At 54.0% G+C, this 14972-nt stretch overlaps 1 protein-coding gene across 2 annotated transcripts in view; it reads left to right on the forward strand.

Moving 5' to 3' along the window:
- SNTA1 (syntrophin alpha 1) overlaps positions 1 to 12561 on the forward strand; it is a 67843-nt gene extending 55282 nt beyond the window's left edge. Inside the window, exons 5-8 of one of the 2 annotated variants that reach the window (XM_030533328.1) lie at positions 1990 to 2120; positions 7697 to 7919; positions 9086 to 9273; positions 11612 to 12561. In XM_030533328.1, coding sequence (XP_030389188.1) covers positions 1990 to 2120; positions 7697 to 7919; positions 9086 to 9273; positions 11612 to 11681 — 612 coding nt within the window. In that variant the 3' untranslated portion in view covers positions 11682 to 12561. The remainder of the gene's footprint in view (positions 1 to 1989; positions 2121 to 7696; positions 7920 to 9085; positions 9274 to 11611) is intronic. The other variant, XM_030533329.1, reaches the window with a different exon arrangement.
- The last annotated feature ends 2411 nt before the right edge of the window (positions 12562 to 14972 follow it).

A 14972-nucleotide genomic window follows, 5' to 3' on the forward strand; every position in this document is an offset into this window, starting at 1 on the left:
TATTCCACTCCTAGGGCACTGCACAGGTAGTCAGATGCATTTGGGGATTGTGGCTGCTTTCCTCGTAGCATCTTGTGAGTGCGGGAGACAAGGCTTGTGCCAGCCAGTGCCACTGAGTTCAGTGGTATTGGATGGCAGGAGGGATCATGCCCAGTGACAGGCTTCATGCATCAGTGGTGTAATCCGGGGTGGCTGTCTGCAGGATATTGGACTAGCAGGATGTGCTCAATGGCACTAAGCCAGAGGGGATGGTTTGTGATGGCAGGGGGTCTGGCAGGAGGCAGGTCTGGCAGGAAGTGGGTATCAGAGTGGAGGCACTAATGGCCTGTTCTGGAACGGCACCTCCTACAGCTCTGCTATGCCAAGGGGCTCAGTTCACTGCATACAGATTGTGGTTCTCTCCAGAGCGGTCCTGCGGGGGGCCATGGTGGGAACAGCATTGCCTAGCAACGGCTGGGAGCCCGAATTCCTGGGTTCTCTTTCTGGCTGTGCCACAGAGTCACCATGTAATCCTGGGCAAGTCTTTGCACTTCAGTTTTGAGACCAGAAAGGTGAGTGGAGGGCCAGACTCTAATCTCAGTTACACTGGGCGGAGGCAGGCATGACTCCTCTATCCAGCACCTATCCCAGGCTCTGCAGAGTGAGCCACAGAGCACTTCCCCCTTGCAGCAGGTAAGTGATTGGCCTTGTTTGGCAGGTGGGGGAAGCGAGAGTCGAGATGAAATACCTTGTCCAAGGTCACAGGCGTCCAGGGCTTGGTCCTTCAGGCCATGCTGCCTCTTGGAGGCCCCATGCTGCCCTGGAAAGCTGCCCACCATAAGGTCAGACTGGCCCGTGCCTCTCAGGAGTTGTTATTCCCTGCTCTTCAGGAGCTGCACCTCTGGCTGCTTTTGATCGGGGAGGGGCCGTGTAGCCTTCATGCTGGCCAGGATCTGCCGAGTTTACACCGAATCCCGTTTTCTAACACAAGGTTCATTGTTGTTTGAACGCCTGGGCGGGGAGGCTGCTGAGCCGGATCCTCGTCACCCCGCTGGGTGCTCGCCCGAGGCCGGCGCGGGGAGGGAGGGAGAGGAGGTGGTTCTCGTGCTGCTGCAGGAGTTTAATGTGAACCCAGTCGTTCTGGGGTGTGAGGCAGGGAGGAGCCGGCCTGGTGCTCATTGCAGGAGAGGGGGTGGAGAAGAGCCCTGTTGCAGCTGGATCCACTGCGAGGCCCAGTCCCCAGTGGAGGGGGCACATCTGCTGCAGGGGCTGGTATAGGGTGGCACCAGCAGACATCACGCGGTGGCGTAAGTGAGCTGGTGCCTCTCCGTCTGTGCCCTGGCAGAGGGACATGTTCACATCACCAAGACCACTGCAACCGTGGGTCCGACTGGGACCACATTAGGTGTCTCAGGGAGAGAAGCCAAGCAATGGCCAGGCCCTGGAGCCAGAGCAGGCCAACGCTCAGGTAGCTTGGCAGGAAAGCCCACGCTCTAGGACTCCTATGGGTCCGGAGAGAGTTTGGCTTCTCTGGCCTGCCAGTCCCCAGCCCCGCAAGCCTGACAGACACCACCATCATGGCTGCACTCCCTGCTTGGAGGGAGGTTTGCTGGGTTCCAGTTTGGTCTCATGTTCCTTGCTTGGCTCAGGCAGCGCGGCGGGATAGAGGCATTTGCTGACCTCTCGCCTCATCGGTTCTGACGCTTCCCTGCCCCCGTCCTGGCTCTGAGAAATGCCCTTTCCACTCACTTAACACTAGCCACCTAGCCCTGGCTTGGAGCACTGCCCCTTCAGTGGGGAATTGTGGGAAACAGCCTATCCCCTCATACCTGCCCCCCCTCCCAGCACTCCTTGACCAGTGGGCTCCCTCCCTTCAATTCCCCTGTGCCCACTCTGTACAGCCTCGCCCCACTCACAACAGGGGTCCCTCTGGTGAGGGGGAAGGGAGCTCTCCTCTGAAGATGCCCTCTGCTCTGGGGCCCATTTAATCACATGCCCTCTGTTTTCCAGCTCCCTGGTGATGGGACGAAGAACATCCTCACCATCCTCACGGAGAAGGATCTTCTGTTCTACAGCAGCCTTCCACAGACCAGGGATGCCCTGAATAAGCCAACCCACAGCTACCCTCTCATCGCCACCAGGTGCCGTGAGCCAGCTGGCTGCACTGCCTCGCGCTGTAGTGCATTGGTGCTAGCCAAGCAATGTGTGCTGGGACAAAGCCCCAGGCAGCCACCAGCCAGCAGGCCCTTGCTTTCGTCTAGCACCTTTCATCACTAGATCCCTACACTCAGGCAGTGCTATTAGTCCCATTTTCCAGATGGGGAAACCGAGGCAGAAAGTGGTGAAGTGACTTGCCAAGGTCATGCAGCTGGCCAGTGGCAGAACCACCACTTCTGCTCCTCACCTGGTCCATCACTGGAGCTATATTGCCCCACATAGGTGACAGATTTGTCAGCAGCAAAAGGGTTGGTTGTCTCCATGGCAACACCACAGCCAGTTAGGCCTGGAGTGGCTCAACGCTGGAAGGAGTGAGTTTGGGGATGGGCCAAGTGTGTTCATGGGGGCTTCAGGCATGGCCAGTGGATCTGGCCATGGAGCTCTGGAGCCGTGATCCTTGGGCGCTGTGTCATGGATCAGTCTGAATGGCCACAGTCTATGGGACTGGTCAGGTCTTGCTTGAAGGTCCAGATTCAGACAAGGCCTGAACAGCAAAGCAAAGTGGAGCAGAGACCTGGGTTTGGGTTTGGTGTGAAACCAGCAAGGGGTAACTCAGGCTGTGGCCAGTAATGGGCCATGCAAGAACTGGTTAGTTCCAATGAAGCAGAGTTAACTAGCGCCGTTGTGAATCTAGGGGGACCTTCCCCAGATGTGTGTGTTGGAGGTAGGTGGTCAGATCTTCATAGTGTTTAGCACTGACCTCATGTTTCTGGCAGCTGTGTGCAGGCTGGGGCAGCTGTCAATGTCTGACACTTTGCTGGTGGCAGATCAGTTCCTCAGGAGGCACTCGGAGCAGGATGGTGCAGCGTGACAGCTTGGATTACCAGCTGATCCCTTCTATGCCAGAGAGCACACCAGGGCTTAGGCAGCTGGGAGACCAGGCAGCAAAAGTCACTGTCCTGCTTTGGGATCCCTGCATCCCCCACACGCCCCCTGGGATCTCCCCTCTCTCCCCCCTGCAGAGGAGGGCTGGGAGCAGCTAGTGGGGCTCATTTGAGCACGACTCCAGACACTGCCTCCTCTGTAGGTGGCATCACTTCTTACTCCCTCACAGCCAGGAAGCCTCAGCTGGACCCTTGGGAAAGGTCTCTGCGTAACCTTCAACCCACCAGCCGGCTCCACATTCCTCTGTGCAGCCGCACGGGGCATTCGCCAGCTAGGAGCCCGCATGCCTGCGCAGCAGCACCCACATGGCATTGCAGGAACATCTCTACAGGGTTCCAGAGCCCAGTGGGCAACAAGATCCATGTGACTTGCAGCCAGCGCTCCAAAATCTGCCCTCACCCCCGGTGCAGTGGGTTTGCCTGACACCACTTTCCCAAGGTTATGCTGCTCCCTGCTGGCCAGGGACTGAAAACACTGGCAAGGAGAGCACAGGTTTACAGGCCAATGGAAACTTTCCTAAGCAGGAATATTGGCCCAGATCCATTGATATCAGTGAAAGTTAGGAGCCTAAATACCTTTGAGGATCTGGGCCATTCTCCCTAGAGTAAAATGATGCAGTCTCTCAACCCCCCGAGTCAGCTCCCAGGATAACGGCTCCCTGCTAGCGCGAGTCCTTCCCTGCAGATATGGTATCGCCGAAATGAGCTAAAGCACAGAGCACGGCAAGGCCTTGGTAACGCTCTGCAGTCCGCTGTGTGCGGAGTCTCCTTGGTGCTGCCAAAATGAGTGAGAATCGTTTCTACCGGGAGCCATGTTCTCCCTCCAGGGGCTGTTAACCTAGGGCAGTGGTTCTCTAACTTTTGTACTGGTGACCCTTTTCACATAGCAAGCCTCTGAGTGTGACCCCCCCTTATAAATTAAAAACACTTTTTATATATTTAACACCATTATAAATGCTGGAGGCAAAGCGGTGTTTGAGGTGGAGGCTGACAGCTTGCGACCGCCCCTGGAATAACCTTGCGACGCCCTGAGAGATCTTGACCCCGAGTTTGAGAACCCCTGGCCTAGGGAGCCACAAACAAATCTTCACTTCCTGCCTAAAACATTCCCAGCCTGGGCACTTGGAGGTGGAAGGGGAGGGGTACCAGAGTGACCCTGGGCTTGAGTGTCTTGGATTGAGAAAAGAGAACAGAAAATCATTATTGGACCCCGAGGGAGAGAAGCAAAGTGTCCCGTCCCCCCGTCCCCCCGAGTGACCGTGTAATGGGGGACTCAGGGCTTGGAACAGGGGATAGAACAAACCCAGCAGGGTTAGGAGCAGGAAATGGTACCAGAGGGACAGCCATGAGAAACGGTGCATCTTAGACCTCTTCTCCTGGTCTACACTCAGTAACATCGACCTCAGCGCACCTGCCTTTTTTTTTAACTACAGTAACTCCACACTTAACGTTGTAGTTCTGTTCCTGAAAAATGTGACTTTAAGCAAAACGATGTTAAGCGAATCTAATTTCCCTATAAGGATTAATGTAAATGAGGGAGTTAGGTTCCAGGGAATTTTTTTTTTGCCAGACAAAAGGCATTATGTCCATTTTAAACAATTTTAACAAGCAATTTAATACAGATACCGACTTTGCCAGGGGCGGGGGGGCTCAAGCCTTGGTCCACCCACTCTACCCCTTCCCCCAGGCCTCCACCCTTAACCCGACTCTTCTCCCCCTTTACTCTGCACACCATGTCCTCACTCCTCCCCTCCTTCCCGCCCCCCCACCCCCAGCCTCCTGAACACCGCAAACCAGCTGATTGCTGCGGGCAGGAGGCAGGGGAGGGAGGGGGAAGGCGCTAGTCCACCGGCGGCCAGGGGGCACTGAGGGTGTGTGTGCAGCGGAGCTGATAGGGGGGCTGCCAGCCCACCCTGATACAAGTTGTGCAATGTGTCTTATACAGTCACTGCTCTTCTGCAGAATCCTGCAAGCTGTGGACAAAGCAGGCTGCCAATCAACATTATGGGGAGCATTGCACAGCTTTAAATGAGCATGTTCTGTAATGGAGCAGGGACGTAACATCGACACAACGTTAAGCGAGAGAACATTAAGTGGGGAGTTAGTGTACCTGCCACAAAAAATGTTTCCTCCCAAATGTGGAATTTCCTCCCCAGTCTCAGCAGGTGACATTCATTCCCTCATGGGCTAGTGAGAAGGTTACAGTCCAGTATCTCCTGTGCCACTAGAGCTGTCTCCCAGTGGAGAGAGAGGAATTCCCCTGTGCAGAAGGATCCAGGCCTTGGTTCTGAGCCCAGTAGATGAGATGGCAGGCATGAAATGTGCATCACGTGACTTCTCGACAAGCTACTTCCGCTTGTTTGGAGCGGTGTATGACATGTAAGAGGAGTTGTGTTCCTCTCCCAGTGAGGATTGTGCAGGAGAACTCACAACTACAAGGGTAACCTGGCTTTATACAAGCAGAGAAGTGCCAGACACAGTGGGGACAGTGACCTGTTTTCTACACTTGCCCCGTAAAACATTCCTAGATGGCTTCTCTATGAAGTAAGTGGCTGTTTCACCTCCTCCCACCAGCAGGAACAGCCCATCGAACTCACACTCACGCATGGTTTCACTGAGTAATGCAGCCATTCCAATGTGATGCTGACGGCAGAAGACCTTCATAGACCCTGGCGCATGTACTCTGTGGTCTGTATGCTGGAGACGAGCCTGAGAGTGAAGAATTCAGAGTTAGATTTATCTCTTAATGCTTCCGTCACCTTCTTGAGTTCAGGGCTGTTTGGACTGCTATTATCCTGGATTCCCCACTGCAAAAGGCCAGGGGAATACAGAACAGTGGGTCAGGCTCACTCGTGTGTAGGCAAAACTTTCCCCTGGTTACTAAGAACACCTTCGACTATGAAATTTGATAGACCGACAAGCTTATTTCCTTTTTCACTTTCCACCATTGATGCTGTTGCTTGCACGTTTTGCAGTGAGACTAGACCTGTCACTGTCCCTGTCTATATCTAGTCAGTGTTGCTCTCAGGCATTCGCAGCATGGCTGCTGTTTGGGAACGCAGCCAGGGAATTAAGGCGGGCCAGAGTTTTGAAAGGGGACTAGTGATTTAACTGTCCAACTTTTGCCAAGTCAAAGGGGCCTGATTCTCAGAAACTGAACACGCCCCCTTGGCCAGTCAGACCACTTACATGTAAAAAAAATCAAAGCACATCTCTGACATTTGTTGAAAGTGCTGCTCATTTTAAGGTTCGTGAAACCCTCGCTCTTTATTAGGGATTCTGCATCTGGGGCTTAAGCCATTGCTGAGGGTTGCCACTTGACCATAAAAGTTCCTGGAATTTCAGTTCATGATTCCACATTTCTGAAATGCAGCCAGATGGAGTGACTGTGAGGGTGTCTGGGTGGGACAGAGGCAAGTGCCCCCCAGAGAGGAGCACTCATGGGGTACCAGGGGCCAGGAGAAGTCAGCTTCTGTGTATCTCAGCAATACTCTAGCAACGGGGTCTGGTGTGGAAAGAGACGTACATGGTGCTGCAGTGGCCTCTGCTGGCAAATGTCTCATATTGCAGGGACAATGAAAATGGGTGGAATCTGAGACCATTTGAAAGGGGAGCCCCAAACCGGAGCGAGCCTGGAGCATGTGCTTGAAGGGCTCTGTTTGTGTAGAGTTACAGTGCCGGTGCCCCACTGCATCCCAGGGAGACAGAGCCTGTGTGCACATCACGCCCCCTTCGCTCTCCCAGCGGAGAGCTGCCAGGTATTGTTACAGACAAGTTTCCAGTGTGGAATAGAAGGGGCTGAAGGTCCCCTCTACTCCCAAGAGATTCTAGGCCTCTTGCCTTTTGCAAACCCACTCGCATGTGAATCGTATTTCATTCCTTCACCATACAAACCTCAGCTAACCCGGGCTGGTGCTGGATGGAACCAGGGTATGGAAACACTGACGCCAGCTCCAGCAGGGGCCAGCGGGACTGGAGCTCAGCTGCTGGGCTGGTAGTCAGGACACCTGCATTTCCTCCCAGGCTCTGCCCCAGACACCCTGTCCTGTCCCTTCCCAGAGGGCAATAGGAGGGGGTGTACATTGCCATGTGTGAAGTGCTTTGAAATCCTAGGTGGAAGGTGCTAGAGAAGGACAGGGCATCGTGAACTGTCATGAGCAAATCCAGGTTACCTTTCAGATTCCATCTGGTGTGAAGCAGAGCAAAGAAACCACCAGCCTGAAGGGTGGAAGAGCCCTGCCACCTTACCAAGAGTGTCTGTACTTCTGGCCCCCATGAGCGCAGTGTCCGAGCACCTGCCAGTCAGTCACATGGGCCCCCCTCACATTTACCAATGGGGAATCAAGCAGCGTGGCCCAGATCCTAACTCCCTTGGGAATCCATGGAAGTTAGGCACCTGAACACCTGTGAGGATCTGGACAAGAGAGATTAAGTGACTTGCCCAGTAAGCAGTGGCAGAAAAAATCTCCTGCAACTGAGGCTAGCGTTCTAACCTCTAGGCCATGCTTCCTGGACAGGTGGTGGTGCTCTCTCCATTGCACTATTGGACAGTGGTGCTGGGGGTTCTCTGTACAATTGCATTTCATGCTGACCAGTCTTCTGCTCGCCTTCTGTAGGCTTGTGCACTCTGGCCCATCCAAGGGCTCCCACCTCTATGACTCGGAACTCTCTTTCGCCTTGCGGACGGGAACCAAGAAAGGGGTGGAGACACACCTGTTCAGCGTGGAGACACACCGGGACCTGGCGATGTGGACGCGAATGCTAGTGGATGGCTGTCACAGTGCGGCTGAGTTCACGCAGGAAGTCTCAGCGGGTCAGGAACTGGGGAGGCCGTGGGAGGCGAGTGTCAGGAGGAGGGAGGAAGGCAGATACTTGCCTGCAAGGGTCAGGCAGTGGAGGGAGGGAGGCCAGACCCCCCAAAGGCAGCACTCTGCCCATTCTCACAAGGATTCTGTCCTCGCCAGCTGCTGGGGCTCAGAGTGTCAGAGTCTCCTGAGTGAGTAGCATGGGGCACTGGCCTCCTCTCATTGGGAATTGTTGGTGTCATGAATAGTGATATTCTGTGGGGTGAAGGGAGTGCCAAATACAATATCACAAGGGGCATCGGCAGTGGGCAGTGGTATACATGGCAATGGTTACCTGGCAGGGAGCAAGTGGGGGGATTTGAAGGGAGGGACACAGGGGTGGGAGTAACACTCCTCAGGGAATGCCAAGGTCTGGTGCTATAACACAGAGTATATTCGATGACCAGGCTGGGAAGAGCCTGCCAGTTTCAGCTCAGGAGCTGGGCACTGTGCAGCAAGCACTCAGCCCTATGTGGGCATCCATGGCGAACCACAGGGCAGCTTGCTGCCTGCCCTGCCCAGGTCTAATCAGATATGTGCAGACAATTCCTCCAGGCCCCCTGGTCTCTGAGAGAATCAAGCGCAGGCAAGACTGCCCCAGGCTGAATCCAGCCACAGCCCTGCCCAAGTGGGATTTGCTGGGGGAAGAAGATGGCATGTGAAAGTGTCCAGCTGACAGGGTGGCAAAGCAGCGCTCGGAACAGAGGCAAGAGAGAGCCCTGAGGAGGAAGCTGGCTGGGGCAGGCACATTTCAGAGTTGGCTCCCGCTGATGGAGTTGTAACTTTGCAACACGTGGTGGGCCATGTCTGCCTCCTGGCTCCACACAGGGCAATGGAGCTGTGCCACTCCCCAGCAGCGGAGGCTCTTGGTTTCACCCCACATCAGGGGATATTAAGTGATATCAGCTTCACTTTGATGTGAGCTTTGGGGGCAGTTTGTCCAGCGGGAAGCCAATGAGAGACAATGTCCCATGTACCCTTCAGGGCTGCGTTTCACTTGGCTCTCACCACTGAGTGAGGTTCCAATCCCAGCTGCCCCAAAGTGCCCTGTAATGAGTAGCAGCTCCAGGCCCTGCACCCAGAGGGCTGCAGGAGCAGAGGAGACATCGGGGGAAAGGGCACTGAGCCTGGGTGATGCCATTCTGCCCTGGTCTCTTTCAGCCTGCACATGGAATGGTCGGGACTGCACCTTGTCCATCCACATTGACAAGGGCTTCACCATCTTCACCACGGAGCCCGGCATCAGCAGGACCATCCTGCTGCAGCAGCCCTTCGAGAAGCTGCAGATGTCCTCTGATGATGGGGCCAAGATGCTCTACCTGGACTTCGGCAGCGCAGAGGGAGAGATTGTGCGTTGGCTTGGTGCTTTGCTCACTTGCTGAGATTGCCTAATGCATGCTCCCTCTGGGACCCCCAGGAGGAGGAGGGTGGGGTGGGCGGAGTGTGGGTCCTCTGACAAGGAGTCATGGGAATGTGACTCCATCTCAGAAGGCAGGCGCTGCTCAGGCAATGGGCAATGCGAGATCCTTGCACCCTTTGAAGAAAAGATAAACCAGGCTGGTAGCATTCAGGGCTGTCAGTGCCTCCACCAGGCACAGAGTGCAGCATGGGGAGCAGATACTGGGTGGGTTCGGGCAGAGGGATGGGTGGTCAGACCCGTGTTATGGCTAGAAAGAGATGAAAGAAATGAGGAATGGATCCTGGGCTGGAGTTTTGTTCCTTTAAAATGTTGCTCTGTGTGGGTTCTGATGGGGGCATGTCCTGTCAGGCAGGGCAGCAGGTTAGGGCAGCATGCGGCTTAGAGGAGTGGTGCTGGGACAGCAAGCAGGCTGCTGCCAGATACCCCCATAGGCTTTGGCTCCCCATGCCTGGGTTTGTTGCTGTGAAACAAGGCAGGCAGTGTCATTTCTAGCCCTGCTGGCTGTAGACATGCGCGCTTCAAGTGAGGTGGCATGCTAACCGTGGTCATGTAGCCATGGCAGGCCAGGTTCGCTAGCCCAAGTGTCATCCTGTCGGTGACCCCATGCACGCACTCGGGGGGCTCCCCACCCTGATGCTGCAGCTACACTCCAGCTCACTCATACCTCAGCTGGAAATCACACCTCCAGCTCCAGTGTAGATGTACCCACACTGATTTCAGACCCTTTCCTCCCACCCCACATTAATAGCCAATAGCAAATGGCACCAGCCAGCCCTGTTCACAGTCTCACCCAGATGCTTCGATGGGTATGTCTACGCTGGAATTAAAAACCTGCATCCTGCTCATGGGGCTTGGGCTAAGGGGCTGTCTCATTGCAGTGTAGATGCTCAGGCTGGAGGCCAGGCTTTGTGAGGTAGGAGGGTCCCGGGATAGGCCTACGTCTGCACCCCAGTTAAACAGCCCTGCAGCCCAAGACTTGCGAGCCCGGGTCAGCTTGCATGGGCTGGCCACGAGTTTTTAATTGCAGTGAGTCTTAGCAGTGGCATAGCCAGGTTCTATGTGTGGGCGAGCAAACATAAAAAAAGGTGCTCCCCTTGGCTCCTCCTCTGGCCACGCCCCCCTTGGCTCCTCCTGTTTTCCCCCTAGATTAACCCCAGAGCCTGGCTCAGGACTCTTGCAGGCTTCCCGGGGGTGCGGATACCCCCGTCCCCCTGCGGTCCTGGGATAGTCTCTCCTCCCCAGCCCAGTCTGCAGGTGTCTCCCGCCGGGCTACGCCGCCTGGCCTCACCCGCAGGGTCCTGTTCCCTCCCCCCTGCCCTGGGCTCCAGTCTCCTTGCCGCGCCAGGGCCCCCCATCCAGACAGCACGGCCTGCGCCCCTGCCCTGCAGGCCCAGCCCCAGGGAGCCCCTCTCCCGGATCCTCCAGTGCAAGGCACTGGACACCCGCCGCTCACCTTCCATCCTGCGCCACCACCTCTCCCCAGCTGATCCTAGCCCTGCGCCACGGGCAGATCCTGGCTCCGGCTCTGGCTCGTGAGTCGCTGGCTGAGCCTTGCTCCATGGCGCTGCTTGGCCAGGTCGGGTTGGGCCTTGACCTTCCCGTTGCTGTCCGGTGTAAACGCCAGCCCGGATCCACAAGCTCGCCCCACTCCCAGTGCTCAGTGCATTCAACGCGGGGCTCACCAGCCAGGCGGCCTTAAAGGCACAGGGGCCCTTTCGCCTCCCCCTGCCCACCGCGATGGGATGCAGGGGCTGTGGAATATTTCACTGGGCCACGAGCCACTACCAGGATATGCTGCTGCTGCTGCAGTAGCAAGAGGCGGGGAGCGCTTGGCTGCCGAGACCTGAGCCACTGCAGGAGGTGGCTGCAGCGATGTTGGGGCCGCGCTGAGTGTCGGGCACGATGGCTGAGGAGCCGGCCCCCTCGCTCCTCCGGCCGCGCCTGCCGCCCCCTCCCCCATGGCTCCTCTGGCCGTGCTGCACCCAGCGCCGGCCTGGCAGTCACTTCATTTGGAAAATGTGCTGAATGAAAGCGGCTGCTTCCCCTGCACCCCGCTAGCTATGCTACTGAGTCTGAGCTCTCCTCTCCCCTGGGAGACAGCGTCTGGGGAGGGTGGTGAAGCAGCTAAAGAGGAATCCCCGCTCCTGGGCTCTCGCCCCGCCAATGTGACTTCATGGCACATTTCACCCTCAGCCCCCACCTGCAAAGCAGAGGCTGAGAGGGCTGAGCAGAGCACTGACCATTGCAAATATTCCCCTTTATTACAGCAACTGGATCTTCACTCCTGCCCCAAAACCATCGTGTTCATTATCCACTCATTCCTATCTGCCAAAGTGACCCGGCTCGGGCTGCTGGCATAGGGGCCTGAGAAGGATCCAGAGAGAGAATTCGAACCCCACAAGATCTATGCACTATGGTGATTCCCTCCTGGCCAATGCCAAACGAAAGCCATTCAGACAAGATGCGAATGACTGGGTAACACAGCCACAGCCAAGGAAAACCACTCAATGTCCAGGACACCCGACATAATCCCTGCCACTGCCAGGTCTGCCTCCTGCCAGCAACGAGACAGAAGGCTCTGCTCCCCGCCCGCTTGTAGTGGGCGTTCTCTGCAGCGTCGCTCAAGAACTAATGACATTCCCACTTTGACAACAGCACTCGAAACAAGCTTGAAAAATACCCAGGCAAGACAAAACACCTCCCCAGATACACTCACTCTAGTGCCTTGTGAGATGATATTTTCTGTACAAAGAATCAGTTTGTATCAATGTTTTATATTTATATAGCTCAGTTCTAAAGGATCCCCATATTTTAAACTCCCTTTATCATAAAAAGAAGCTGTAGATTAGATACTTAAACAAAAATCTCTGTTCCCCAGAGACCCATTTTGGAAACAACTGGTCTGGAGACCTGAGCCAACTTTGTATTCTTTTGACCGATGTGAACTAGAGAGTATGAAGTATATTTGCTGATTTATTCAACTCTGTAACTAGTTAGAAGAGCCATAATTTAACCCCCCTTTTTATTCATTAGATTTGGATGGTTATTTTTCTTTTGCTAACTCCCAGCCCCTTGATAATTTTATTTTTTGGTTTAATTTTTTGCGGCGGAGGGGCTGTCAGGTAGGGAGCAGGAAAACAATTTGTTTTATGAACCAAAAGTTCATGCATGAAAATCTTTTTTTTCTTTTGTGAAATAAACATCACAAACAATGCCAGACGATATTTGTTTCCTGATTTATGCTGAGTAGTAGCAATTCTGTATTTCAAGTCACAAGTGGTCTGATGCTTTGATTTAATTTTGCCAAAGGCTGGTGTGAAAGGGAGCCAGAAGGACTCTGAGGTTCTGCCTGGAGAGGATCGAAACAATAGGAGAAAGTTCTGCAATAATGTCATTGACTTTTTTCTATTTGGGGGGATCAGACTTTGAAATTCTAGCAACGTTCATCGAAATTCAAAACGTTTCAGCTTGTTCTAGATCTGATAGGAAGAGAAATGTCAGCAGAAGGGACATTTCCGATTTTAACATTACCGGTGCTATTTAGGATTTGGGAAGAAGGATTAGTTGCTCTGATTGTATTATAAGTGCTGCGCTCTGCAAATCTTTCTCTCAGGTTTTGGCCCCCTGGACCTTGCCCAGACCTTTTCTTTATGGGCAAATGTGGGTTTTGTAATTAATAGCTGCAGCTCTTCTATTTTGGGCAGACTTCTTGTCCAGCCTGCCAAGCCAAGCAGTGTCAGACGTGGCTGTCCTTGGATGGAAGAACCCTGGAGAGCACCCAGGTGCTGTTAGTGACTCTTTACATGATGTCCTTGTCTCTGAACCAGTGGCTCATCATAGTGTTTGGGTGTGCTGGAGGCATTGTCTGTTGCCTGTGACAAGAGAAGTGGTTCACCTGACCAAAAAGGGGAAGAGCGTCTTCCTACCTTAAGCTGTGTATCACCACGTGCTGTTAAACAGCACTGTTTTGCTCCAGAGACGGTTGTGTTTTACACACACAGACGCACACCTCTCTCTCTCTCTCTCCTTTACATAGCACTCCGGAACAACATTTCAGGCCACAACCTGCTTTGAAATGTAAACTATCTCCACACCGCATGTGCAGCAGTAGATTCACCGAACATCCCATCCCAGATTGGACATTGCATTTAAGTATTGAATTCATTTTTTGTTATTAATTTCAGATTCTAGAACTAATTCAGCTTCTTTCTCAGCTAGTGCCTGCCTTTGTTCCCTTCATTATTTATTGCCAACTATGATGATTATCTATGTGGAAAGAGAGGGCACTCCACCAGCACTGGCCCTGTTGCCACTGATGCTGATGGTAGCACTGACCCTCAAAGCAGTCCCAGTGCTTTATGGTTAATTACAGCTATCACGTATGTCACAGAGGCAGAGATAGCACATCTTGTGGTGCAGAGGGACTGGGAGCCAGGGTCTCTGGATTGCATTCCTGCTCTGCCTCTGATCTGCTGTTTGACGCAGGTCAATTCACATAACCTCTGTGTGACAGGGTGCACCTGACCGTTAATGGCCCCTGCTCAAGGCCCTGTGGTCCTTTTACACCCCGCCCCAAGAAAGGAGCAGGGAAAGTGGGTCCTCCAGGCCTGCCTAGAGAGGCTGCATGGAAGCAGCCAATCAGAGCCCAGCAGGCTCAGATGAAAGGAGCTGCAGGGCTGAGCAGGTCAGTTTCTGGCTGGGACCAGCAGGGTGAGGATGGGTGCCTGCCCTGTCCCCCCCACCCAGCCCCCACCCACTCCACTGCATTTACTTTTGCTGGGAGACTGGGGACCTGAAAACTTTAAGGCTAAGGGGTGAAGATAAAAGGGGCAGGTAGGCAGAGGCCCCAAAAGCAGCAGCAGAGGATTACAGGGAGCCCGGAGCATTTGCAAGCTGGGCTCCCCCACTGTCTGAGTGGCCTAACCCTGAGAAGAGGACCAGGCATGTTTAGAAGCCCAAGAAAATGGCGGGATCTAAAGGGCCCAGAGATGGGGCTGAAGACCCTGGGGAGGGTAGGCAGTTTGGTGAACTCTTTACTACACTGGAAGGGGTTTGTTCTGACTGTGTGACTTGGTTGGAGGGTTGAGTCATTGAACAGCTGCCAAGTGAGGTCAGCAACTTACAGGGGGGTGAAAAGAGTGGAGAAAAGCTTGCAGTACTTCACCCAGCCACTAGGAGGCACTCAAGGTGAGTGTACCCCATCATGCTCTTCTTTCCCAATTTGTAAAATGAGAATTAGAATTGTGATGCTTCCTTGATTCATAAGATGCTTTGAAATCCTTCTAGGAAAAAAACCACTTGGGTGGTTGTTTATTTTAATGCTTTTGTGAGCAAAGGCATCAGGAAGGAGCTGTGGAGTTCTGGTCCATACGTGCAGATGGCCTCCAAAAGTGCAGTAAACATTATCCCCTCCACTTTGCAATCCTAGACCTTCTACTTTTTCAGTCTCTGATCTGTAAAGGTCAAACAAGGCAGTGATGGATCTCACATTGTTTTGCAAAGTAGCATTATAATTCCAATGCCAGAGGCTGAGGCTGAGATACACAGTGGGGAAGTGACCCACCCAAAGTTACACACAGGTTAGTGTCAGGAATAGAGCCGTGGTTTTCTGTGTCCTCAGCCTATGCT

Source organism: Gopherus evgoodei, chromosome 14 (assembly GCF_007399415.2).
Source record: "Gopherus evgoodei ecotype Sinaloan lineage chromosome 14, rGopEvg1_v1.p, whole genome shotgun sequence".
Lineage (NCBI taxonomy): Eukaryota > Metazoa > Chordata > Testudines > Testudinidae > Gopherus > Gopherus evgoodei.